The sequence below is a fragment of the Sminthopsis crassicaudata genome, chromosome 4 (genome assembly GCF_048593235.1).
Source record: "Sminthopsis crassicaudata isolate SCR6 chromosome 4, ASM4859323v1, whole genome shotgun sequence".
NCBI classification, from domain to species: domain Eukaryota; kingdom Metazoa; phylum Chordata; class Mammalia; order Dasyuromorphia; family Dasyuridae; genus Sminthopsis; species Sminthopsis crassicaudata.
The window spans coordinates 363738632-363764484 of record NC_133620.1 but is presented as its reverse complement, the minus strand read 5'-3'; the positions used below and the strand labels follow the sequence as shown (position 1 = coordinate 363764484).

General features: G+C 37.9%; 1 protein-coding gene across 7 annotated transcripts in view; it reads right to left on the bottom strand.

The window, feature by feature from the left end:
• Positions 1 to 24580, bottom strand: part of AKAP1 (A-kinase anchoring protein 1) — a 47851-nt gene extending 23271 nt beyond the window's left edge. For 2 of the 7 annotated variants that reach the window (XM_074261861.1, XM_074261863.1), the window contains exon 1: positions 23992 to 24126. Coding sequence is in view for 3 of the 7 variants with exons in the window: in XM_074261857.1 (XP_074117958.1) it covers positions 11621 to 11721 (101 nt within the window). In the remaining 4 variants the exon portion in view is untranslated. Of the gene's footprint in view, positions 1 to 10856; positions 11040 to 11620; positions 11729 to 23991; positions 24127 to 24559 lie in introns of those variants that run through there. The other 5 variants (XM_074261857.1, XM_074261858.1, XM_074261860.1 and 2 more) reach the window with 3 other exon arrangements.
• Between the last annotated feature and the right edge of the window lie 1273 nt (positions 24581 to 25853).

The following is a 25853-nucleotide window of genomic DNA, read 5'->3' as shown; positions in this document are numbered from 1 at the left end:
AGAGAAGTAGCACCTGAGCTGGAAAGAAAAGGAGGATTCTGGGAGGCTAATACATGTTTCAGGCCTATGCTAATATGCTCAAGGAACTGATATGTTAAGATTCAGGCAAGAGCCAACAAACCCGGATGATTGGAATACAAAGTAGATTAAAGGAGAAGGCAAAATGAGGATATTAAGAGATCTAAGGGTGAGAGTAAAGAATTTCAGTTTTCTTCTAGATACAATAGGCAGCCTTTTAAGCATAGTAATATGGTCAGATCTGTGACCTAGAATGATTTTGCAGCCATGTAGTGAATGTGTTAGAGGAGAAGAAACCAGCTGTAGGGAAAACAATCCTTTGTTCTTATAATAGTTCAGATGAATAATGGCAAGAGAATAAAACTAACACAATGCCCTAAGAGAAAAAAGAGAGAGATTTGAGATATGTTGTAGAAATTACAAAACATGGCAACTGATGGCACAGGAAGGTGAATAGTCCAAGATGATTCTGAGATTACAACTCTAGATGTCTATGAGACTATTAGTGCCAGGTGTAGGGCAGGGGATTAGAAAATATGCTTTAGAAAGCGGGGCCGGGGGAAAAAGTTCAGTAGGGATATGTGTAGGGACATCTAGGTATCCAGGAAATGTAGACAAGAGTTTAATAAAGATGAAACTAGATATCTAAGATTTGAGAGTCATCTGTGTAGTGATAATTGAAACCATGGGAGCCATTCATGTGGTGCTAATTAAACCCATGGGAGCTAATGAGATCACCAAGGGACAGAATATAAGGAGAAAAAAGCCTTCTGGATTATTTATACATAAGGATCAGGAGACATAATGGACAATAAAGGAAACTGAATGGAAGGGAGAGGTGGAAGCAAAATCTAGAAAAGAAAGATTACCTAGAATGGTAGCAATAATTGGTATTAAACTACAGATATCAAAGAAGACAATGATCCAGAAAAGGTAACTGGATTATTGTGTTGAGAATTTTTTCAATAGAGTGAAAGAATAATAAGCTTCATTGTGAGAGGCTGAGAAGTGGGGAAAAAAGTAGAAGCAGAAAATAGAAACTTTTCTTAAGATTTTAGTAGTGAAAAGAGACAGGGATGTTTGTTTTTACACAGGTAATATCTGAGTGTGTTTTTGTTTCCTTGAATCAAACAATAAATGAGAACGATATACCAGAAACTGGGGAGAAAAATGTATGGAAACAGTCTTGGCACCCCAGAAACTTATTTTCTTGAAGTTGCTGCTTAATTTGCCAGTTTTTCTTTGTGATTACTCACTTGATTCTCTGAACTCCTCAACATTTAATGCCTATACTCACTTCACACCCATCACAGGCTAAGACTGACCTGTCTCCCCTATATATACTTCCTCAGATATAGACAGCAACTGTTTTGTATTCCCCAATGCATGAAGTTTATCAGTCAGATTGTGATAATGGTTTGGTTCATCCTTCTTAAACAACTTCCCTCTTGTCCTCTCTTCTCAAGGATCCCTAGAGGTCAGGTTATAGTCAATTTGACTGTTCACACTAATAGCTGAAACAAGCCCAGTTAATTCAAAATTCAAAGAGCCCAGGTCTCCACCTGGGTTTTAAATACCAATCTACTTTAAAAAATGAAGTTGAAATAAATTGAGTTAAAAATAAGACCTCTCAGGGGAGACATTAAGAAAACTAGTTTCTTAATGTTTGTCTGTTCTTCAATCTTCCAAGGAAAGGAGCTGGGAAGCATGGAGGTTAAAGACAGAAATGCAAAACTCCAAGATATACCATAATATTCATGGCAGTTCTTTTATGGTAGCAAAACAATCAGATGCAATGACAATAAAAGAATGTTTTGCTTGAATTTTCCTTTCTTATGAGGAAGGGTCATCTATGGTTCTATGAGTAGGTATTTTTAGTGCCAAAGGAAACTCTCCCAATGGTCAAAGACTCCATTCATGTAGATTAAGCTTCCACTTACTAATTTATATTCCTGAAGAACTAGGAGGTTAAAAGACTTGTCCAAGGCCACATAGCCAGAATACCTGAAAAATAGAAATGTAAGCCCAGGTCTTTCTACTGCCAAGGAGAGGTCCTTGTAGTTTCCATCAAGTTTATAAAATGTTACTAAATAAAAGAAAAAGGATAACTAAGTTCTTAAGACTTCTTAATGACTGAAGAAATTAAGCCCCCAAACAAGATCTATTTTGTGTAGAAACCAAAATCTCATTAGACAAAAGACTTATAGGTATCAGTATATTATTCAATATGAGAATTTATCAACTATTCTCTTTGGCTACATTTTCCATTATCTAGGATCTGGCAAAAATCAAGCTGCAAACTGAGAAGGGAAGGGCAGGAATGTCATAAGGCATTTTATTTATATATTTATGGCATTATATATATATATATATATACATATATATATATATGCATATATATATATATATATATATATATATATATATATATATATATATATATAAATATAAAGGTTTTAAGGCATTTGTAATCTTTGCCTGAAGGCTTAGGTAGGCTGGGTCTAAATATAGTAGAGTCTTCAAAAGTTTATATTTTACTGGATTTAAAGACTCTTTGGGAAGAGTCTAGGTATCCTAGAGTAGGAGTCACAGAACAGAGAAATCTATTGGGGGAGGAAAAAGGGAAGTATTAAATAAGGTAAGGAAAGGCTGACTTCCCTGACACTTAGCTGACTTGTACTAGTGAGACTCCAGAGCCCATTCTATATTAAAATCCTATTTTATCACTTCATCCTGGCAGAAGTGGCTCTAGTTCAAGAATTATATGTCAACACAAAGAATTGGAAATTGAATGAATGCCCATCAACTAGGGAATGGCTGAATAAGTTATGGTATATGAAAGTAATGGAATATTATTGTTCTATAAGAAATATGAAGCAGGCTGATTTCAAAAAACCCTGGAAGGACTTACATGAACTAATGCTAAGCAAGGTGAGCAGAATCAAGAAAACATTGTACACAGTAGCAAGATGATTTTGTGATGATCAATTGTGATGGACTTGGCTCTTTTCAACAATGAAGTGATTTAAGGCAATACTATTAGACTTATGATGGAAAGAGTCAATTGCATCCAGAGAGAACTACAGAGACTGAATGTGGATCAAAAAATAGTATTTTTACTTTCATGTTTTTCTTTCATCTTTTGATCTGATTTTTTTCTTGTGCAGCACAATGAATATAGTAATACATTTAGAAGAACTGCATATGTTTAATCTATATTGGATTGCTGGCTGCCTAGAGGAGGGAGGGAGAAAAATTTGGAATACAGGTTTTTCAAAGGTGAATATTGAAAACCATCTTTGCATATAATTGGAAAAATAAAAATAAAAAACTTTTATTTATATGTGTATATAAGAATTATGCCCACAAAAGAAAATAGCAACGTTCCCCCCCCCAAAAAAAAACAAAAAAACATTTTTTAAATTAGGTGCTTATGTTGCCAGGCACCATACTGGAGATTAAAAAAAAAAAGCCACAACTCTTCACACCACTAAAAAAAAGTCCCTGCCCTCAAAGAGTTTATATTCTAATAGGGAATAACTAGGTACTTGGAAAGATATGCAGTTATTGCTAAGTAATTTCAGAGGGAAGACACTGGAGTGGGGAAGATGTTTGGTGAGGAGGAGGTGTGAAAAATAAGAAAGAGAAAGATTACCTACAGAAAGCAGGATTTGAGTTTTGAAGGAAGTCAGGAGGGCAAAAGTTAGGAAGGAGAACATTCCAGGAATAAGAGATGACCCAGTACAAAGCTAGAGTTGAGTATCTTTTTCAAAGTAACTCTGTGCAAAATACATAGTAGCAAAATTTGTATGTGAGAGATTTTGAGAATACAGAAATGACAAAACTTGAAAACAGACTGAATAAGGGGGATGAGAGGGACTGAATCTAGGACGACTCCAAGGTTACAATACTGGATGGCTAGAAGGATGATGATATACCCTTGACAGAAATAGCAAAGTGGGGAGAGAAATATGAAGTCTTTTTTGGATATGTTGAGATACTTACAAGGCCATCTAGGTCAAGAGATCCAACAGGCAACTGAACTTCAGGGGAGATATTAGAGCTGAATATATTGATCTGGGAATTATCTATAGAGAAATATTAAGTGAATATATGGCCATTGATAAGTGATGAGATAGATCACCAAGTAAGAGTTTTAAGGAAAAAAAGAAGGCTTAGGCACATCCTTGGTCTGTTAGGGAGAGCTCTGGCAGGTCCCATCTACTAAGCAGAACAAATAATATCAGCTAGTATTTATAGAGTATTTAAAGGTCTACAAATGCCATCATTTGGTCCTCACAACAACTATTCCTATTTTATAAATTAGCCAGGCAAGCAAAAGTCAAGATATTGTCCCAGTAAGTGCTTAGCCAGTGTCTAAGACTTGATTTGAAATCTGATTGTCCTGTCTGCAAAGTCCAGCAATCACCACCTATCTAGAAAGACTGAATTCATTGGATATTTATTATTGTCCAAGAATAATTTAATTAAATGCAACTGATTTGGTCACCAGATGATTTTTTTCCCTTTAGCTACATCATGAAATCCTTAAGGTGAATGGTTAGAGAAAGAGAGGAAATTACAGCTTCTAAAAGTCTGAAGAAAGTTAGATATTTTCTAATGAGCCACTGAGCCACAGCTAGTGGGCACTGGGCCTAAAGTCAAAAAGATTTGAATTCAAATCTGGCCTCAGACACTTAAGAGCTATGTGATCATGGAGCAATTCACTTAATTCATGTTTGCCTTAATCCACTGAAGAAGGAAATGGCAAACCTTTCCAGTATTTTTGCTAAGAAAACTCCATGGACAAAATGGTCCATAGAGCCCAAAGTCAGACATGAATGAATGATAAATCATGAAGTCTTAAAGTCAATAGCACTAAGCTTTTATAAATGATCATGTATAACACAATGATAACTAATCCCACTAAAATACAAAGACTTACAAGCAAGACTGCCTTTTTTTTTTTATTCCCCTTTACAAACTTTTTTTTTTTTTTTTAAGTCACTTCTATTCTAAGGATTGAAAGAACAGAGCATAAGAAGTTCCAATATTACAAAAGGGAACCCAAGAGTGATTATGATGCCGGCTTCTTTTTTTCAGGTGACCAATCATTTTTCCCTAATTATCAATCACATTTCCTAAATAGAGCCATCATGTCCCGCCTCCCTACATCTTTCCCTCCCTCTCAAGCTGCTTGTTCCTGTAGTTTCTATATGAAAGACTTAGTTTTTGTTCAGCTCTCTTACTTTACAGCCAATCAATGCAGGGCTATAGCCAATTTAGATTTAGACTATGAATGTCTAGAACTAGCTGTCAGTAGCCAGGATAGGGAGATTATTTCTCCATGCAAGCATGATCACTGTCATATTTATACTTTTACTCAGCACTAGGCCTCTTAAGAAACAATCAACCCATCTCTCCCCCTCAAGCTCCCAGGCTGTTTTGTTAAGAAGGTATTATCATCAGTGCTGCTTTATCAGGACATAGTCATCTAGGGCACAGAGCTGTTCATGATCACATTGGTGGCAGAGGGAGAAGTAAAACTACACCAGAAAGCAAAAAGTACTTATTCTAACAGACAAGGGATCATGTATTGAAAACAAGGGACTTTGGAAGTTATCTAATCCAATACCATTTTATTTCTCAATTTCTTAACCGAGGCTTTGATCTCATAACCATTTTAGGTCTGTCAATGGTTGTACTTGAGACGTGAATACCCAAGAATCACTTCAAGCTTGTAATTAGAATGCTATTCCAGTATACAATGCTACCCTTTACAGTAGTATTTCCTATTTATAAATCCTGATCACAATAAGGAATTTTTGCATTGAGTACATCCAACATCCCAGCCTGGACAAACACTGAACTGGAGGGTTTTGTCTTGCTCCACTTATTGCTATCTCATCTCTTTTGTCTTTTGGGGTACTCCTTTATGCTAGTGTTCCCAATGAGAAAATTAATAAGGGTATCTCTCTCCACCTCCTTCCCATGGAGAAAGGCCTGAGGTTTTTGTTTGTTTGCCACTAGGAAGTTAGAAGCAGCTAGGTGGTAGAATGGCTAGAACACTGGACTTGAAGTCAAGTCTGACTTGTCAGCTCTGACAAGCTGTGTGACCCTGGGCAAGTCACTTAATCTCTGCCTGCATAAAACTGGAAGAAAAGTGACAAATCACTCCAGTATTTTTGCCAAGAAAACCCTATGGATAGTTGGTTAACAATAGTTATAGTCATATTCAGAGTTGAATATGAACGAATGACTGAATGACAGGCAGTTATGATCTCTCTAAAACAGGACGTTTACCTGTATTTTCAGTCTTCAGGGATAAGTTCAAGTTAACAAACATTTATTAACAAGATAAGAACCAAGTACATTAAGAGATACAAAAGCTTTATTATAAATTTATTTTGAAATAGAGTTATTCCATTTTCTTTGCCTTATTCATGAGTTGTTGGTTGTTTTTTTTTAATCATTTATCACTAGAAGTAGTTTGATCCTTGGAAATAATCTTAAATTCAGATCCTTCTTGTTTTAAAAGGCTTACTATGCAGAAGGCACAAGGATACACCAAAACTGCTCTGAAGAAATTTACTTGCCATTGGGTTATCCAATTAAGACAATCTACTCTTTGTTCTTCCTACAAATAAAGGATAATAAAAGAAGACAGAATAATTTCTCCAATTAACTAATTTATGATCAAATAGAAAATATTTTACTCAATTCCAGATGGCAGAATTAGAAATAGCTGATAGAGATGTCTTTAGGCTTGATATGAGGAAAAGCTATCCAGATGTAGAATTAGTTGTTTGGAAAAATAGTCCTTCAGCAAGGAGGTCTTTAGCTATCCCAGAGAACTTTCCTAACATATAATAAAGAACACCAATAAGCTTTGTAAAGATGGCTTTAAGATGAATTATTATTATTGTTAAGCTTCACATGTCATTAACATTAAAAAGCGCATTATCACAGTTTTCCTAGATAGAGTCGTTAGATTAGTGTTTAATTTTCTTACTAAGCCACATTTGTCCTCACCTTTAGGAGTATTTTATTGTTGTTGTTTGTTTTTAATTTAAGCCTTCCTTTTTCAAAAGGACTAAATGAAGCTATCCAGTGCAGTTTTTCTTCTTCTTCTTCTTCTTTTCCTGAGACAATTGGGATTAAGTGACTTGCTCAGGGTCACACTGCCAAGAAGTGTTAAGTGTCTGAGGTCACATTTGAACTCAGGCCCTCTTGACTTCAGGGCTCTATCTACTACACCACCTAGCTGCCCCATTCAGTGCATTCTTTTAAAACAATCCAATTCAATGTTATCTCTTGTGTTCTAGAGAGAACTGCTAAAAAGGAGATAGCTTTTTGAGTACCCTGCTTAAATTCTAGGAACTCAATAGGGATATGACATAGCAGAGCCTTTGTGCTACCAAGTCAAGTCAGAAAGAGAAAATTTGTGGTTTTCCACTGTTCTTCAATTTTCAGAGGCAAGAAAAAGAGCACTCATGAATCAGGAAGACCTAGATTTAAATCTTGCCAAAGATAATGATTAGTTGGGTGGCCCTTTTAAATAAAAATCTCATTCTTTATCCCCCATCCCACCTACCCAAGTAAGGGCCAACCAGTTCAAATGTCTAGACCACATACTTAAAAAGAAAGATGCCTCTAATATGAAAAACTGGATATGCCTCACAGAAATTCAGAAAGCAAAGAAAGCAAAATGACTACCATGTGTTACAACAAAACACTGAGAAAACTGTCTAGGAAGTTAGAGGAAATAGCTCCTCCCATCAGTAGAAAAGTTAGAGAATGGAATAAGTACAAAAGTACAGGGCACTTAGAGTTGTCACTGTATTTCACTTAGCAATTTGTTTTTATTATGAGGGAGGGTGTACTATGGGAAGGAAGAGGCATGTGTATACACATACAGACACAGACACACACACACATATATGGAAGAAGGGGAAGGAATGGCTTTAAAAAAAAAAGGCATCAATAAAATTTTGGACAAAAGGTTCCTCAGATGAAAATACTAGGAAAAGTCCAACCCTAAAGAAAAGATTGGGCAGTTTTAGATCTGAATGCATTGAGTTTCTGCCTGCTTATTTTTAGCAGGACCATTTGCCTGGGAATGAAGGCTTGCTGACTTGACTAGTTGCCAAAAGAGTTGTACAAGCCCAAAAGCAGGCCTGTGCCACGCCCCCAGACTGTCACACCATTCATGTGCTTACTAAGTTAGAAGGAATGCCCCTGAAGAGGCCTTGTACCAAACTAAGCCTTAGAACACAGGGCAGAACAATTGTCTGATGCCATAGGCCTGCTCAGAAAAGCATTAAATTGTCAAGACTCTCCTCTCCAGAAAATACCAGAAAAGTTTTGAAAGCAATCCACCACCTTCGGCTATACTTGGGTATTAAACTGGCAGAAGAATGAAATAGAAGAGCCCTTTCACATGAAACTAAGTCAATATGGCTGTTGAAGTTATTGCCAAGCATACAAATGCATGTAGAATGGTGAGACCTCAACCAGTAAGTGATCAACATTAAGGATTAAAGAATAATTATTCTTGCCCAGTGCAAATGTAAGGGGAAGCACTTTTTCTTTTGTGCTCTAAATGAGAGCTGTCAGATATTGGAAATAGAATTCCCCCTTATACTCCTAGCATCTCCAGTAGTTCAAGGACACAGATTTGTGAGCAGATGTGAGAAGTACCCAGAGGTAGAGAGATACTCCACAGTTTGGCTATTTTAATATTGAAACAATAATCAATTAACCAATGTGGAAACAGATCAGGAGGAGAGCTTATTTTCTTCATTAAAAGTTGGCAGGATTGCTACTACCCTCATTAAATTTAACATATGCTTCCTCCCAAAACTAAGAGAAGTTCATATTTATAAGCAGAAAATAAAAGATAAAAAGTGCACAGAATGACTTCACACACATAATGTCATATTGCTTTCTTATATATATTTTTTTAAAAAATGAATATCAATTTTTAAGGTGATTGGGAAAGTTAATGAAATAAAATTTGAAATGTATTTTTTTAAGTAGACAGGATATCTGTCTACTATCTATCTGTAGACAAATATCAGAATATACGAGTGCTTGGGAGGGAAAGCAGGTTTTATTTCACAACCAAGCTAAGTTGTAAAGTAAGACTAACAAAGGTTCATTAGTTGTCCAAAGGCAACCTTGGCAAAGAGGGCCCTAACTAAGTAAGGAGCATCATGGTTCTAATCCTAATTCTGCTACTAGAAAGCCAAGGAACAAATAAAAACCATCATTCCTTCCTGCTTCTCCTCTAGTGAGCTCTTTTAGCTCTGAATCCAAGTTTCATAGTGACTCTGCCAACACCTGTTTTAGGAGGATATTAACCTTACCACTGGCTATGACTATCACAGCACCTATGAATCTTTCCCTGAAAATTTGAGAATCCTTTGATAAGAATTTACAAATGTTAAATCTAAAATTTGTGAAAGGATGCTAGAAAAGACAAAAGAGTGCTATCAAGACCTGGCTTCTTTTAAATCTTGCTTCATATATTTACTAGCTATAGAACCATATTCTCTGAATCTCTGTTCAGTCATCTGTAAAATGTGTGGCCACTAGCTATTGGGCCATGTTCTCTGAACTTCTGTTCCCTCATCTATAAAATAATACATCTAGTATTAAACTCACAAGGTTGTTGGAGAAAAGAAAATGTGCAAGAGATGATGTACAAAGAAAACTTTAAAACACTATTTACATGTTAGCTATCAGTCCATGAAGACCTGTCAAAATGAAAATATTCAATCTACATTTGAGAACTATGGATGAATCTGACATTATTCTACTTGGATATATGGTTATAGCCAGTAGACTAACTTAGCTACAAGGTTAGAGTCTGGGCATTTGGCATTCCATTAGGGATTACCAATTAAATAATCCATGCACACATACAACAAAAACTCAAATTCCTGCTATGTATGAGATACAATTATGACAATTGGATATTAAGATCTAGTCTTTGTCTACTATAAGCCTAAAGTCCAACAGCACATAAAATGCACACAAGACCTGGTACAATAAGGTATTACACCTTGGTGTAACATTGTGGAATCTGGACACATCATTTTAAAGTCAGGCTCTGCTTACTTCTTGACTGACCCTGGACAAGTAGATCATTTTGCTGCACTGAATTCAGTTTCTTCACTTATAAAATGAAGTTAGACTTTGACCTCTAAGATCTCTTCCAACTCCAATTCCTATGATTTGTATAAGTGAAAGGTAAAATGCTAGCAGAGGTCATAGGAGGACTGGGTTGATTTTAGGGAATATTTTCTAAAATGCAGAATCTGAGATGGGACTTAAAGAATAAAAATTTTTTTTTAAGGATTTGGGGGAAAGAAGAGGTAGTGGTAGGGAAAAGAAAAATCCTCATTTCAAAATAAAACAAAAAATCTCAAACTTACACTAAAAGATAGAAAAGCCAAAAAAAAAAAAAAATCTTTGAAGTATTAGTGAGAACAAAGGTGTCAAAGGAAAAACAGAACATTAGTAATAGTCCTGGGGACAAGACTATTGAAACCACTGAATGCCAATCTAAAAGCTGGATCTTTGTTCTGTAAGCAACTAGAAGCAGGGAAGGCCTGTAAGCAAGGGAAGTAAATGTATCCAAGTAAATCATTATCTTAGTCCTTGTGGGCAGGGTGAACCCATGAGAAATAATATACTATGTATCCTCAGGCAAAACGGGATGCAACTCCTTTTCCTCTAAGGAGACATGTTAGAAGAGTCAGAAAGGTAGAAACATAAATGATATAATAAATGAAACAAAGTAAACCACTTCACTGGCAGCAGATGCCTCCTACCTTGCTGGAGATGGTGTTAAATTCTAGTCACTAAGCTTGGGGATGCCACGTTTGGGCTCTTTCCCCCAGCCACATGGCTGTGGGCTGCCGCCCAGGCCAGGGTTTAGAATGCCGGAGCCATGTCTCAGGTTTCTATGGGGACTCCAAGAGCAAGCCTGGTGTTCAGAGTACAAAAGTGGTCCTAATAAACTGATTTGTAGTAACATCTTAAAAGTTCCAAATTAGCTCATAGTGAGGCTGTGATGCTGGTTACACCCTATTGTTTCCACACCCTTCATTATGATCACCTAGGAAAAGCAGTCACATAGCCTTAGTCCCTAGGCTGTCTTAAAGGACTGGACTGCTGAACTTGTAACAAACCAAACTCACCCATACACCAGATAGACACACACCTATTCCTCAGGAGCTGCTTACTTAATATACCATGTAGAGTGCTCCTCAGCTGGGGCCCAAGTTTAATCTTCAAGTAAGGTTAGGGTGACAGGGCTGATCACACACACAAAAAAAAATCTACCCCTCACTCCCCATCAGGGAGATCTCATATGTGACACAAAAGTCTAGGGAAGATATAGTTGATGTGATCTAAAGACCACAAAACTCCTTCTACACAGCCATCTCTGAACAAAACCAGGGCTCCCAAAGCTTATGGAACTCTCTCTAGTCTGGTACTATTTAAACTAGTAACTAAAGTAGAACTAGAATCAAGAGTTAGAAGTTACAGGGAGGCAGATTCTAGCCTGGAGAGGTAGAGAGCTCTTCCTTACCAGAAGGATTCAAATTCAAGCAAAAGGCTAGAGGATGACCTTGGATTGCTGTAAGAAGAGATTCGTGAACTTGGCAGTAGTTGTAAGGTCTTAGATGTCATCTGGTCAGACTCGTAAGATTCTAGAATTCCCATTCAGGAGACATCATCATCATAGGGAGGCATCATGGTACAGTGGAAAGAATGCTGGATTCCAAGTCTGAGAATCTGAATTTGAATTCCGATTGCTACTTAATATTTGACTTGCCACTTAATATTTGACTTAGCTACTTTAATCTCTAGGTTTATCCCCTCATCTATAGTGAGAGACTAGATGATCTAAAGTACCTGCTAGCTCTATATCCTGTTAACAATATACTTATAGGAACTACATAGGAGTATAAAGGCAACCTTAGGCAGACCCAGAAGCAGTGAAAGCATCTTGGCTTCCTTATTCTACCACATTTTCTCTTCCTACTCCATTGATCAAGGAAACCAATACTTTCTATGAAAGTAATCTTTCACTCATTGCAGGGGAATAGAAATTGTCAAAGCTTTCTCTCTAGACATTCTGTTTCAAAGAAAAAACTCAGTTGATTTGAGAAAGCTCAATTCTATATTTGTTAGATGTTTTATTGAATATTAAATGAGGTTCGTGAAGACCTCACATCTTCCAAGTTCTCTCATGGCCAGATAGGACCACATGGGTTATTCAGAATAAAAGGCTTTGGTTTCTGGCAATAATTGGGGCTGGGGAATAAGCCTAATATCCCCCAATCACAACAATACTGTATGTTGAAAGGAGGCTGTCCAGAAGAGTAGAGACCCTCGGTCAGCAACTAAAATTCTTCTGTACAGGGCATCCAGGATGAATTTATTGTGAAAGTTAAAAAACAACAACAACAAAAAACAAACAAACAAACAAAAAAACAGACTCTTTAGGTGATGTCACACTACTATCACTTTTTTTCAGAGTCTAAGCTATAGAAATAATACACTAAGACGCATGCCTATATTTCCCAGGGATTTTAGTGGACAAACACATGGGCACTATGCTCCTGTTGGAGAGCTAATTTAACCATTTTAGCCTCCTTCTTGTCTCTACAACATGTTTGTTCTTAGTATTGCAAGATGACCCAAAACACCTGGGCTGGGTCAGCTAGGTGGTGCAGGGGCAGCTAGGTGGTGCAGTGGATAGAGCACCAGCCTTGAATTCAGGAGGACCCGAGTTCAAATCTGGTCTCAGACACATAACACTTCCTAGCTGTGTGACCCTGGGCAAGTCACTTAACCCCAGCCTCAAAAAAAAAAAAAAAAAAAAAAAACACCTGGGCTCCTCATGGCCAGCTCAAGAAATGAAAATTTCTTGAAATGAAAAGAAATAAGAGACTAAGGGAGACTTGAATACAATAGGCTGTCCATCATAGGTAAGGCAGGGAAGGAAAAAAGAAGATCTCCAATGTCTCTACATAAACATGAAGAGGATGCAACCAATAAGCCTCCTCCCAAAACAGCAGAACCAAAACCCCTTGAACTTAATACAAAGATAAAATCAGTTCGATACATTTTATAAAATCCAAGAACAGAGGTTTTCTCAATTTTATGTCAAAAAAAAAAAAAAAGCAATATATAGTACTATGCTAATAGCATGCATGCATGCAAATTGTAGCAAAACAGGAGTTTATCCTATATCATGTTTCCTTAGCAAAGGTGTATCAAGTACTAACCACAAATAATTCACTTATCAACTCTGTTCTTTTCCAGAACCTCTCCCACTCTTTCTCCCACTGCAACAAAATCTTCAAAAGTTGTTATATTTTCCTATTGGCCCCCCAATTCTGCTTTGGGTGTTTACAAGGGGGACACATCTCCCAACAATAGCAGCAGGTAAACAGTAAGAAGGACCTGTTTTTCAGGAAGAACAATAGACTTGTCCTAGTTCTTTAAAACTGCTCAGTGAAACAGCCTTGGCTCCTCAGCCAACATAAACCCAGCAGAGGTCGACATACAGCACCTTATATGGACAGAAGCCTCCCCCACCATCAGAAACAAATGCATGGGATGCAACTCTCAATTCAGAAAAGTAAAGAAGGCTGACAAGAACAGAAATACTTTATCATAAAATCCAAAAGTTTCAGTACAATCCACCACTTTTATTTTCCAAGTGGGACATATCATTCTATTCCTCTGCTCTAATAGCAATAGAAACACTTCATCTCTGCTGCTATTTTTCAGTCCTTTTGTTTTCACCAAGTTAGTTGAAATAATTTGACATACACCAGAGACACAGGGTGGGATGGAGAGAAAAGAATCTGTTGAGAATCTCACTTTGACTTCTTAATTTCTCACAAAGCCCTAAAAACTATTTGCAGGAGAAAACTGTTTATACACCTCCTGGATTGAAGCTACTCTGATCAGAAACAGCACTGAACCCTCTGACCATATTCAAGCAATACTCCTGAAGTGAGGCTTGATAGCTAAAAATAGTACATGGCACATGCTTGTAACTTATGTCAAAGTCAGAGGACAAAGCAGAGAAGTTATATTCATAAGTAGGTTGTGCTTCCCCAGAAGGATGAGAGCTGAAAACAAGTCTGCATACAAGCTTGCCTTACTTCTAACCACTCAGTTCAACTAGGAAGTAAGCACTCACATCAGGTTCTATGTCTTTTATGACTGCTCAGTTTTCTGAGAGAATAAAAGCCAAGGGTGGGAAGTTAACAGAGATCAAAGATAAAGAAGGCAAGCCTATAAAAAGCACAGGCCAAGTTTCTAGATAGATGATAGTACTGTGTCTTGTCATCAGCTTACAGGCAGAAAAACCAACTGGCTGCCAAAAAGAAAAAAAGAAAAAGAAAAAGAAAAAGGAATTTTAAAAATATATACAAGAATATAACCAAGTGTATAATTCTAATAAGTACTCTTGACCCAAGAGAAGAGATCAGGAAATGTGTCTCCCTCTAGGAAATGAACAGGAAAAGAGTACATCAGAAAATTACTAGTGTAAAATCTGAAAACTTTAATCTTTAAAAATGACAACCAAGATTCCTTCCCACCTCTTTATCTTCCTAAATCAAGCAGTTTTGAACCCTGGGACCTTCAATGCACTTTACGGCATTATCTCCCTACCAAACTCCAAAACCCTGACACTGGCCTCTAAAAGCTTGTACCTACTATTTCCTCAGGTACCCAAATCATTATCATCGCAATGACTAAAACTAAGCATGCTAGAGATGAAGATATGAAACAGTATTTTATAGAGATAGGAGCTGGACTTGAGATTTCACTGGTATAAGGAACTCCCAGGGGAGGAAAACACTTTCCACCAAAACAGAGTGTTACTTAGAATATTATGATTTGCTTGTGCAGAATGACACAAGATGTTATCAGAAAAGTGACTTAGATCCTGGACTTAAATATCCACCAAGCTTTGCTGCCACATATGGATATTTGTGTATTTAAAAAATTTTTGAAGCATAATCCAATTTAAGATGGATAATTTTCTTAAGAGGTCAGCACAATAATATTATCTCTAGGAAAACAGATGTTCCTAAATGATATACCCAAGATCACTTAGCTTTTAACAATCAGGGAGGGATGGGATAGGAACCAGATTTAGTCTAGAATATTTTTCATTCATTATATTATCCTGCTTCTGCACCTCTAGAGCAAAGATTCTGAACCTGAGATAGAGATTCCAAAGAATCTATAAACTTAAATGGGGGAAGGGGGAGAGGGAGAGAGGGAAGAAACCAGCTTCTTTATTTCCACTAACCTCTAATTGAAATGGAGCATTCTTCTGAGTGGGAATCCATGGGTTTCATCAGATTTTCAAAGGAAATATAAGAGAAAAAAATTAAGAACTCCCACAGGGAGAGATGGTCTCAAGATCACCAGGAAACTGGTGTCTAATGTGTACAGGTGGTTGGTGTTTAGTTTGATTTGAATGTTTTCAGACCAATTTTCTGGGCTATTACAGCTAATGACACTTTATAGGCAATACCTCCTTTTTCAAGTACTTTAACCTACAGCTAGTACATGAACAATTCATCTTACACCTAGAATAGTACTTTGCATAAAAAGATGCTCAATAAAATGTTTGTTGGGAAAGAAGGACATTTACAAGGCATCCCTAATATACAATGAAGAACATAAATTTCCTATAAAATATTTATTAACGTTTCATTTGAATGGGAAGTGAGGTAGAAATGTGAAACATAGATGTTATTATTCACAGGCCTTTGCTTTCTTCAGTTCAGTCATTTTCATAGTCTTCAGGAGTTGAGACAGGCAGAAACAAAAGAGTCCTACTGGAGTCATTGGGCTCACAGCAATGAATGAGCAAGCTAGTAATTTTCCACATGTAACACAAATGTGAAAGCAAGCAATATGGCTAAAGCTCTCTTGAACAGTTTTAAGTAAATGTAAATTCTTCTACTGACATTCAACTAATATTAGTGAACTATCTATTATTACCTAGAAAGTCCTGTTGGAGATACCAGATGAAGTTTAGTTAAGATAGGATATGTCCATTTATAGTTTATAGCCATAGCTCTCAAAGTACAATCTGGGGATGTCTGGAAACCTGAATCCCCAAGATACAAGCCCAAAACTATTTTAATAACAACCTTTTATCTTAATACTATTAAATATTAATTTAAAAAACTCTTTGGGGAGATGACCCTCAATGTTTAAGAGTGTATAGTTGTTCTGAGGCAAAAAAAGTTTTAAAACAGGTTGCCCTAAGGTAGTAAAATTTCTGTGACTAAACATTTGTCAAAGATACCATGGAAAGGAATCATGTGGCCCTATGGTTAAAACAACCTCTAAAGTTTATTCCAATTCTAATTCTAAAGTATGGGGTTTAAACAGATCTTACTCAATATCAGAATCCTTTATCTAAAAGTATAGTCACAACTGACCCAATTCCAATATGCCACATGCCTAACCAAGGCTTAATAAGCTAAAAAGTTATTCTCATCTTGAACTGACTTCCCTCTCAGTGAGTGACTGCAAACCACAGTGCTTCAATATCTAAATATGTAAGGACATAGGCCTGGGAATCAGGGAGGAAGCAGAATGAAATAACTCAAGCAACAAGTTATATATTTTTTTCATTGTAATCTCTCTGATTTTACAAAAATTAATCAGCTTGAGAATCCTTGATACAATGACTAAAATGGAAATATGTTTAAAATGATTGTACATGTATAATATTAGACTGGGAAGAGAAAAGGTAAGAGAGGGAGGGATGGAAGGAGAAAAATTTGGGACTCAACGCTTTACAAAAATGAATGTTGAAAACTATCTTTACATGCAGTTGGAGAAATAAATTATTATTGTGGAAAACCTAAAAAAAAAAAAAAAAAAAAAAAAAAAAAAAAAAAAAAAAAAAGCTATAAAAAGAGGTTCAGTCTGATAAAGTTAAACACAAAGTCTTAAGGAGCCTCACATAAATCAAAGCCAAGAATCAGGTCTTATCACACTATTAATGTTCCAAACCTGAAAGCTTGATGCTTGCAGTAGGTTCAATGTTGGCATAGCTTTTAGTTAGCATGGCCTTTCACTTTGCTGTCCCTGTTCTGTAAGTATTTAGTCACTAACTTGATCTCTCAAATTACTTCATAATTTAATGGCGCCTTCTCTCCCAATCTATATATCAAGGCTTAGTTAATGACTTTCAGTATGTTATCACAGAAAAGTTTAACAAATAATTTGTCACCCAAGCTATTAGATTTGTGCAGTCACTCGTTATTAAGTGTTCCTAGTTAAGAGACTTCAGAAGATGTGTATATCTACAAGGCATGACAAGCCTATCTTTTCCCTGAATTACACAAGAAGGGAGGGGGAAAAGAGAAGGAGAAACTGAAGGAAAAACATTTCTAAAACCATAGGAGGATCAATGAATTGATAATACTTTTTTTTTTTTTTTTTTGCTCTCAATAGCAGAACATGCTTACACTAGATGAAAGAACTCACACAGGAAAGAAGCACCTGCAATTCTTGTTTATACAAGAATAAAAGTGGGTCTCAACAACACAAATCCATCCCAAAGGCTAGGAGATAAGGCTGACTGGGTTATAGGATGCCCTTCTGCAGATGTTATTACAATAAGTAGTCAGTTTAGAAGAATACCCAAAGGCAAGGAACAGAAAAAAATGGAAGGAGCTCTTGAAATATAGGAGAAGCTATGCTGCATATTTATTTTGTTTTGTTTTCCTTAGGGAGGGGTTAAGTGAGACAGTTTCCAGGAAAAACCTGTACCTTGAAAAATCCACTTAACTATTACTAGACAGCAGCTGGTTCACAAACAAATGCTAAATATTAAAAAAAAAAAAAAAAAAAAAAAAAAAAAAAAAAAAACCTGCAATCTTCTTTGAAGCCTTAAGCTCAAATCAAAGAAGGTAAAGTCAAAACAACAACAACAACAACAAAAACAATCCAACCAAGCTATCAGACCAAATCCTTTTAATTCTTTGGTCAGTATATATTCCAGAGTGCCTCTACCTTCCTAACCATTTTCCCCTTACCAAGAGAATAAAGGGGAGAGGAAGAAGCACATCCATAGTGACTAAAAATTAATCAATGGCAAAAATAAAATATACCATTATGCCTTCTCTGGGCCAGCTTTGAAAGAAACAAGCTCTGCTGGTGGATGTTACTCCTTTCTCACTTTCACCAAAACTCTTTAAAACAAAGAAAAAAAAAACTACATCCATAATTGGAGAAATAAAATACTGTGGAAAAGAAGCAAAAAAAAAAAAAAAAAAAAAAAAAACAAGAGGTTTAGTCTGATAAAAAGTTAAAGACAAAGTCTTAATCAACTTCATATGAATCAAGGCCAAGAACCAATCTCACTAACATTTCTAATGCAGGACTAGACCCAAAATAAATAACCTTAATGCTCTACAAACATCTTATTTGATTCATAAAATAACCTTGTAATATAGGTGCTATTATGCTATTATTCCCATTTTACAGAGAGAAAAACTGAGAATTTGAGGGGTTAATAATATGCTCAGACATCACACAATTGGTGTCTGAAGTGAAATTCAAATTCAAATCTTCTTCATTGAGTCTGGTTTGCTAGTCATCATATACTACTGGTTCCCAAACCTGTTCTCACTTTTGAGAGTTGTTACAAAGATAAAAAAAAAAAAAAAAAAAAAAAAAACCACTTTGTTATCTTTACATTTTCCAAGACAGAACTCATATATTCTATCCAGGGCTTCTTTATTATTCTCAGTCCCCCTAAAACATTAAGATTTTTGCAAAGCACTTTACAAATATTAAATTCTTAATATTTTCACAGCAGCTCCAGGAAGTAGGAACTACCATTATCTCCATTTCACAGATAAAGAGACTGAGGCTAGAGAAAGTTACTTGCCTAAAGATAGCCCAGTTAATAGGGATTTGAGACAGAATTAAAGCCCAGGCCTTCCTCTCTCCAATTTTAGACTTCAATTGATTGATCCCTCGAAATTTGTACTGCAAGACTACATATGCTAAGAAATCATCTAAGAGACTTTAGTGGAGATAAAGAAAAGGAAGCAAAACAGGTCAACAATGAAAATTCAAGACTTACTCATACAGCCCACACTAAGACTAGGTAAGCCTTCAAAAGTTTGAGAAGCACCTGCTACCAAAGCCTTTCTCCACTGTTACATTGTCACACCCGTCATCCCCTCCTTATATCCATTTTTTATTTACTTTGTAAATGTTACATCCCTTTTGCATTCCCAAGAATATCGGACACATAGTAGCATTTGGTGTTTAGTTGACTCCAGGGAACACTTGAGCAGAACAAGAAATAGGTGAATTCTCTTCTCTGCTCATAGTTGCCAAGACCAATGGTGTGGTTTCTTAGGAGAAATTTAAGCTCTTCTTTCTGTAGGGGGGAGAAGTGAGGCAAAGCAAGTCAAATGACTTGTCTTAGGTCTCAAAGGTAGCTGTAAGGATTCAGAGAGATCTGATTCCAAACCCACTCAGCACACAGATGAAAAAATGCCAGAAAACTAAAAATGAATGTGCAGTCATTATTCCAACATGAAACACTAATATTATATAGAGAACATAGATAGATAAATATTTATTTGTATAGCTCTCCGAATCTCACACACATAACCAAGAACTCAGTCTCAGAGCTCCCACAGTTAAGAAACTGATATCAAGTATTAAGCACCTATTACATGCCAAGAAATGGAGATACAAAGACAAAAATAAGTCTCTGTCCTTGGGAAGTTTACATTCCATCTATATATAACATAAATGCAAGGTTAAGGGGAAGGAACCAGCTCTTGCCCAACTAGTGTACTCAGAAATGCTATTTATTGTCTAGTCAAGTCAATTCTCCCCTTATATCAAGTTTCTGAATTTTAGGGAGCTAAGTATTAAGTTTACCTAAACAACCCTTAAGAGAAAGCCAATTTGAGCAAAGCCTTTAAAAAATAAATAAATAAATAAAAACTCCATAAGCCTTGAATTATTATTAAAAGCAGCTATAGTCTCATAATCTCAGCCAATCCAAGCTCAAGGTCCATGCAGTTCACTATGTGTGGTACTAAGTGAAATAGTTTAAAATATTGATGCTCAGAACTTGACACTGGAATCTCATCATCAGTGTCCTTGGAAAACCATGATAACTGGGTATAGGCCTTTCAACTCAAAGCAGGCAGCCTGCATCAGTTTCTGACAGCAGCTACAAAAACATTAAGTTAGTTATTGGGGGGAGGAAGTGGAAAGGAAGAGAGAATAGGGCCAAAATAGTGTTCCAGGTATATCCAAGTCATTTTCCATATTTTTTTTTAATGTTCCACATTACTAACCATTAGAGAAATGCAAAATTAAAGCAACTCAGATTCTGCCTTACATCTTCCACAGGCAAAGTGGCCAAAAGAAAAGAAACATGATAAATGTTAGAAGGGTTCTGGGAAAACAGACACATAGAAGCACTGTGGATTTTAAGCATTCTGAAAAGTAATTGGAACAACATCCCCAAGGCTATTAAACTCTGCTTATTCTTTGGCCCTGTGATACTACCATTGGGTATGTTCCCTAAAAAGATCAATTTTAAAAGGCAAAGGTCCTATATGTATAAAATTATTTTTAGAAGTTTGTTGTTATTTTATAGTGGCAAAGAAATGGACTAAGCAGGTTCAATTCTGTTCAATTATGGTATGTAAATATAATGGAGGACTATTATACTGTGAGAAATTAATCAGTTGCAGAGAAATTGGGAAAGACTTTGTATAAACTGCTCCAGAGAGAAGTGAACAGAACCAGGAAAAATATTTGTTCATTTTTACTGGATATTGTTACTGGGTAATTTCCAAAGCCTTAAGAACTGGTCGTCACAATCATTTATTCTAAAGGAACAATGAAAAATGCTACTCATCTAATAGAGGTGATGAATATGAAGAATAAGACATATACTCATATATATTACATGGGTAATATAAGAATTTGTTTTGACTATGTATATGATGCATAGATTTTATTTTTTATTGGGGAAGAGGGAGAGGTTGAACTTTGATAAATGGAAAAGAACATTAAATAATCATTTAACCACCTCACAATCACTCATATTATCTACAAATTTCTGGAGAATCATCTAACAACACACTATTATAAGAATTACTCTAGGAATTCTAGTACCTTCAACTGATTTGCATATAGGTGGTAGTTTCTTGGGAGTTTTATTGTTGCCTCTCCTTATTTTATTACCATAATCCAAATAAATTCTTTTTATTGGGATGAAAAGGAGTTTCAAATCCAGACCATACTACTACTTTACACTTTATGCAACCTTGTTTTCATTCTATTTATTCTGAACATAGGTATATAGGTACACATTGTCTTCCTCATAGGCTGTATGCTTCTTGAAAGCTGTGATTTATTTTCCTCCTTTTTATTTTATATCTGGATAGCTGAAATATAGTTGGCACTTAACAAATGCTTTTTGTTTTCACTTCTTTTTGCCCAGTCTCTTTTCCTTATATATGTATCCACACCAGCAGAGGGCACTTAGTAAGGGCTTAATTAATGCTTGTTAATTGATTGCTGTTTAAAAAAAGAGGAGGGGAGGATGAAAGTGTTCAACTAAAGAATCTCAGCCTAGCCCCACACTTCAGAATCACATAACTAGGAAAAGATAAAACAATCTCATTTAAATGCACTTTAAATACAGATAATTACAGATATCTTATTTTGAAATAAAAATTATTATCCTCTTTTCTTTGCCTAATGGATTTTTAAAATGACAGTGTCAATTGATACAACTTGGTCTTTTGAGAGGTATTCTTAAATTCTAGTCCTTCTAGAGCTACAACCTTTGAAAAGAAAAAAGCTGAGACTTCTTCGGAGATGAACAGGGAAGAAATTCCACTTTACTGCAAAAACTCAAAATGAATCCAGATGAAGACAATCAGATTAATACCAAGTTACAGTACAGGATTTTAACTGTTTTTGTTTTAAACAATACAAAGTATCATTTAAGTACTAAAAGTTCCTTACATTTCTAAACAGTCAAAGCGCTTTACTTTGAATTATAACATGGTCTGTAAACAGTGGAAGAGTCAACAAGTTTTGGATTTAGTTCCTATTATAGGTATCTCAGTTGTGATTCCTAAAAGGTTTGTGTTTATTTAAATTGTGTGAACAAAGAGCCATTCCCTTATTGGTGATTAAAACCAACCCGGGAGCGAGAGTGAGGGGAAAATTGTGCAAGTTGTACAAAGCCGTTTCAGCTGAGAATGGTTTCACTTGAGAAAAATTTTTAAATAATATTTAGAATGTATTTGTTAGAGAAGGATAGGTAAACCAGCCTCTTCTCTCCCTCACCCTCTTAAAAAAAAAAAAAAAAAAATCCGCACCAATTTAAAAGGTATCTCTCTAGGTGTCTCTACCTCCACTGAGAGCAAAGTCCACCAGTTATCAGTAACGGCAGATGGGGAAAGTGGGAACCTGCTAGACAGGGCATCCTGCTGGCAGAACTAGGATCAAAATGTCAGACTGTTTCTATTTTGACACCTGACCTTGCCCCCAGCGCACACACCTACAGCTTGCAGTTCACCTCTACTTTCCATTACTGCCCCCCAGGAAAGTGAGGGTGGAATAAGTTTTCCTAACGAAAAGGAAAGGAAAAAACAACTGGATTTCAGTTATATAACATTCAGCACTTCCCGTAGACTCAGTGAACATTACAGAGCCAAAAAAACAAAACAAAACAAAAACCCGTTAGTCTCATCACACACTTTCTGCCAGCTGCAGTCCAATAGCGCTTAAGTGCCACTAGAGAAAAGAAAGGCTGGCCAAACTCAATGCCCGCCCCTTCCAGAGGCCGAGTAGACTCCTGCCCAAGTACCTTTTTTTCTAGCTTTGTTTTAACTGTAATTTCAAACAGGTGTGTGTGTGCCCACCCAAGAGACCCAGCACCCAGGTCGCTGCTGCAGACTTCCCCCTCCCCCCCTCCGAATCAATTCTTCTTGGTAAGATTTGTCCAACAGGAACTCTAGGGGTTCAGGGTCTGAAGCAGCTCTAATGAAACACAACTCGGCTTTTTTCTAGGCAGACTCCTCCTTTGGAGTATCCATCATGTCCCACTTCTTCCTCTTCCCAAAACATTAGCCAAGAATCTTTTTTCGCCTCCCTGCTTAGGACTGATTTCCAGCTTCACGTGGTCAACTTTGCAGAAATACTTCTACTAATGTCTTCCAAAGAAAAAAACTATCAGTGAAACTAACAAGGGGCCTGGCTCTGTCACCATCTGCCCCATTCTGTGACCCGAGACGGGACTGGGGCCTAAGAGCGGATGACATTTCTAGTGTTATTTGCTGTTCACGGCCAGCATCTCTAGGAATGGAGTGGGCAAGAAGGGAGGAAGACAGTGTTCGGACCCCCTGGCCCCACCCTATGCCAGAGCTGGGCCCTTGGCATCCGCTTTTGTCCCAAGGCCCCCTTCTGCCCGCTCGGGCTGGGTACACACGACCTTTGAAAAGTAAACGCACGCGGGCTGGGCGACCTTGGGTGGGACAATTTCAGCTCGGAGGCTTTTTGGGGAGCGCGGGCAGCTGGAAAGGAGAGAGAACCTAGAAAGTGAAGTTACGGAGGAGGTGCCAGCCCAGAGCCGGCCGGGGGCCGGGGGGGTTGGGGAGTTTGACCACCGGGAAGAGGCAGACCTCATGGCAGGGAGCGGGGAGCCGCTGCTCGGCTCCGGGCTTCCCCCGCACTTCTCAGCCGTCAGTCAACCCAGGAATTGCTCCCACGAGCTGGACCGACAGGACAGGCGTGGAAGAGCGGAGCGAAGTCCGGGGCTAAGCACCCGCCCACCGCTGCCCCCCAACCGAGTCGGGGCAGAGGCAGGGAGACCTCTTCCACCCGATCACCCACACTTACGAGCTCTTTGGCGATCGCCCCCCCAGGTGCAGAGTCCGTCCACGTGCAGCTGCCGCTGCCCCCGCCCCCCCAACCCCCTCCTCCGCCTCCGCCCAGGGACTCGGCTGGGCTCCACTCCGGCCGCTTCCCCACGTGCTCACTTCGCTGGTGGAACTCTGAGACTTTAAATAGTGGAGGCGCGCGCCGAAGATGTGCACGCGCTGAGAAACCCCGCCCCTTTCCTTCGCCCCGCCTCCCAGGCTCCCGAGGTTCACCTCCATCCCTCCCCTCAGACCCTGCGCACGCGCAACCTCATGCTCCCGCCCTCCCTCTCCCCGTCCCCCCATCCACACCCAACTCCCCGTTACCTCTCCTTCCCGCACGCGCAGTCCCATATTCCCCCGCCCCCCCCACCCTGTCTTTACACAATTACGCACGCGCAGGTTCCTGCTCCATCCTTCCTTCCTCCCTTCTCCGCCCCCACCCAGCCCCTCACAATCCCATCTTCGCCCTGCGCACAAGCAGGCCGAAGGCTCCCTTTTCCCTCCCTGGCCGCCCCCAGCAAACCCGCTTCCAACCAACTCCTTACATCGCAGCCTTCACCCATTGCGCAAGCGCAGTCAGTGTCCTTCGCCCCTGTAACTTGCATGCCCCTTCTGTCCCTTGAGTGAAGCTTCTCGCTCTTGTGCTTCTTCCGCTCCAACTTCTCTGGCTCAGAACTGGACTAGGACCCGAATTTTGGGTATAGAACGCACCGATTTTCTGCAAGCTTGGAATCTGACTCCGGTGTGAGCTTTCTGTGATTTTATAGACTAATCTCAACTCTCAGTCACCAACTTGATGAAGTCGCTTTTTCTCTCTGGACCTCACCTGACTCTTCTAAAAAATGACGATGGATTGACTGGTTTTTCAGGCCCCTCCGTCTCTAACAAAGCCTTTCTGCTGGTAGGGAGGACTGACATTTTCTTAGCTGTCTCTGAAATTCAAAGCATCACATCCACCGGTCAGCCAGCAAGCACTGAATGCCTACATTGTGCCAAACACTCCCCTAAGGGTGCAAAAAAAGGCAAAAACAGTTCCTGCTGTCAAAATACAAGCAGTTTAATGGGAGAGAGAATGGCCAAACAACTATGCAAAGTTAAGATATGTACTGGACAAATTAGAGATAATAAGAGGGAAGACATTGGCATTAGGCACAGAGGACTTAAAAAAAAAAAAACATAAAAGTTCCAAAATAAAATAAAAATAAAAGTTCCCAGGGAGCCCCCAAGATGTTCTTTTGATGGTATAGATGAAGACTGTGCTCGAGGATCACTGTCCCTAAAAGCCAAAATAAAGATTCTTAGCAAACTGATAAAGGTGAAGCTGAAACATGCTCTACCAGTTATCTTAACTGTGAGAAAGGCTCACCCAAGGGACATTATTAGTCACAGTTGGCTCCTTGGCTACCTAGGAAATGGGTGGAGAATATCCCAGGAGGATCAAGAGGGAGGAGTTTGACCTAGGGAAACACCTTCTTATTCAAAGGCGGAGTTCCACCTTAAAGGAATCTCTGGTCTGCAAAGACTAAGACTAACCAGCTTGTCTGGGAGATCTGTGAGAAGTAGCTAGAGAATTATTTGTAAAACACGTCATTAAAATTGAAATATTTAAATAATTATTTTAGATCAAGCTTTTTATTAAGTGCAAACATTTATTAGGCTTGGTTAAAATTCATCAAAGAATTTTTTGGGGTTAATTGCATTCTCCCCTATCCGCCCCCACGTTATACTTCCTAATACTTCTATAATTTTTTGATACAAAAAGATGCCTGTCTCCAGGATTTTTAATGACAGTAGGTCTATAGAGCTGGCAAATTTCCTCTATATACCATAAATATATTC